The sequence below is a fragment of the Montipora foliosa genome, chromosome 4 (genome assembly GCF_036669935.1).
Source record: "Montipora foliosa isolate CH-2021 chromosome 4, ASM3666993v2, whole genome shotgun sequence".
NCBI classification, from domain to species: domain Eukaryota; kingdom Metazoa; phylum Cnidaria; class Anthozoa; order Scleractinia; family Acroporidae; genus Montipora; species Montipora foliosa.
The window spans coordinates 29750132-29752631 of NC_090872.1; the positions used below are offsets into that span (position 1 = coordinate 29750132).

Consider the following 2500-nt stretch of genomic DNA (forward strand, 5'->3'; position numbering starts at 1 on the left):
TGATTGGAGGATACTAATTGGCCAATGGCGTAAAGGATGTTTCGATCCTGTTTAGGTGTGAAGATGACACACATTCGTTCCATTGTGTAATTTGCGGGAAAATATGCTTGCGGAACTTGGTTGTAGTAATTTCGAAAATTGAAAATCACTCGAGCGGTTTAAGAGTGATGTAGTTTTTTTCCTTAGAGTTTAGGAGTTCCGTAAAGCAGTGAGAGTTCAAGAGTGACGTTGGATAAAGATCCGTTGTCATGTTGAAGCGTAGAGATGCCCTCGAGAGGACGAGCACTTACGGGGGCAAGTAGGATTTAACTCCGAGGAGCGTTACGTTCAAGTGTTTAAATAAAGTCTACGAGTCCTCAGCTTCTACGTTCGCCATAAATGATCAACTGAAAGGTTCGAAGTGAAAACGAAGGAGCGGTTAATGAATGATCAAGGGCTAGTTTTGTTCCTCAGTTGAGTTGTGGTAAGAGAACGCAGGCTGAGCGTGTTGCTAGCAGAACATCATATGTAAATTTCCTTCTGGTTTGAGAACAAACCTTTTGAAAGTGCTTCTTTGTGTACAAGTTTTTTTATGATTGCGGCGTGATTAAAGGAAGTTTTGCGCGGACTAAAACGTCCTTGAGTGATTTTTCCTCCCTGTAAGGTACAATCGAGGGCTGTTTAAAGATATCGAAATCCAATATGGCGGACAACAAATCATATTGTTTCTACTTTCCCGCCACCGCATCAAGATTTTTTCAAAACGAAAGTCTCAAACATAACGTTTTTAAACTGCCCTTGAGTCAGAAGTCTTTTATGTGTTTTCAGAAAAGATAAGCACTGCAAATTTTTATTCGTATTGAGCCCAAGTAGTTTAGACCTCATAAACATCATCTCCTGTACATGTCTTGACTCTTCAAACAATGAAAGTAGCCGGCGAAACCTGACAGAGAAGCCGGCGAACTTCGCCGGCTGCCGGCTCTTATATACAACCCTGGACTAAGAAACAACCAAATACATTTTGTATTTTCAGAAAATACTTGGAGGTGAAGGAACTTCAGTAGAAAGGAAATGCGAGTCCGTGGAGCAGCAGAACCGAATAACCGCGCTTGAAAGTGAATTGGAACTAAGGTTTGTCAGTAACTTACTTCTCGCTGCTTTCCGGGTGATAGTTTAGTTCAGTTTAGTGTCTTTATTTTGGGAAGAAATACTGACCAAAACGACAATAATTACTTTTATCTCACAGGAGTTCCCAGATTTCCTGTCTTCAGCACAAAATCATAGATGCAGAGCAAGGTAAACTATAGCGTATAAGGTTTGCACCTGTGAACAAACGTGTGGTCAGCGGTCAAATGCACAAGTGCATGTTCACAGTGATTTTTCGCTTGAATATTTCAGGCCGCGGATGTTCAGAAGGTGGTTATTAATGCAATCCACCGGATAAATCACTATCCAGCGGATAAACACTAGCAAAACCAATTGAGTTATCCAATGGATAGTGATTTATCCAGTGGATAGCGCTATCCACCCTTCGAACAACTGGGGCCAGTTCTTTAGTAGTTTTTTGTGGCAATTTTGATGTTCTTGAGCGATTTCTTTTATCTTACCTTACCGTGTTGAGATTTGGGAGCTGACGTTTCGTTCGTTAGCCAATCTCGTACCCAGAGTCCTCGGGCTTTTTGGTCAGCGGGTTAGCGCTCGGAGAGACTCTGAGATAATGGACTCAATTTTCCCAGAAAACGTGGGGTTCCGGTCTTATTGCGCATGCTTTAGTTTAAACTGAAACAGAAAACAGCAAACAGTGGGAAAAAAAACTTTAGTATTACACACCACAAACGAAACTGGAGAATGTTCATTGGCTTGCTGTAAGAGCGAGTGAAAATGAAACTTCTGACACTTTCGTTACTTGTATTTTTGGTGTTTCAGCATGCCATCTTGCAGAATACCATCGTGCAAGCAACACGATCGACAAATTTTCGTGGAAACGACACAAATGTCCTCTTCTATTACATTTTTATGTTTTCGTAATTCTGAATGGCTTCGACAAAACCTTCTTCCACGGATTTCTCCCCAAAGAGACTGATGTGTTTTTCCACGGTACTTTTGCAACAGCAACAGTTATCAGTTTTAGCAGCGTGGGAAAATTCCCGTGCTAAAACGGCTGCTAATTTTTATTCGAAACTGTTAGACATAATTCAAACCCCGTCGTTATATTATTTTTGTGATTTATACATTTCTGAATTGCTTTACGTTAGGGGAAAACAGTGACGGTAGAAAAAAAAACAGCACTGAAACTAGTTTTAGAATTCGAATCTCCCTCCATATTCTAGGGTTTCATATTATGTACGGACTTCCTGTCGGACTGCCATTGTTATGCAACCGACCAATCAAAAAAGTTGTTCAAGTCCCCCTCATCCCAGAGTCTCTCCGGGCGCTCACCAGCTGACCGAAAAGCCCGAGGACTCTAGGTACGAGATTGTTCGTTAGCCGGCCTTCGTGAGGGCATTTGATGCCAATTTTT

General features: G+C 41.5%; 1 protein-coding gene across 1 annotated transcript in view; it reads left to right on the forward strand.

Moving 5' to 3' along the window:
- The window catches only part of LOC138000570 (chromosome-associated kinesin KIF4-like), a 39896-nt gene that overhangs the window by 26647 nt on the left and 10749 nt on the right, over positions 1–2500 (forward strand). Inside the window, exons 21-22 of the mRNA XM_068847071.1 lie at positions 1013–1110; positions 1226–1275. Coding sequence (XP_068703172.1) covers positions 1013–1110; positions 1226–1275 — 148 coding nt within the window. The remainder of the gene's footprint in view (positions 1–1012; positions 1111–1225; positions 1276–2500) is intronic.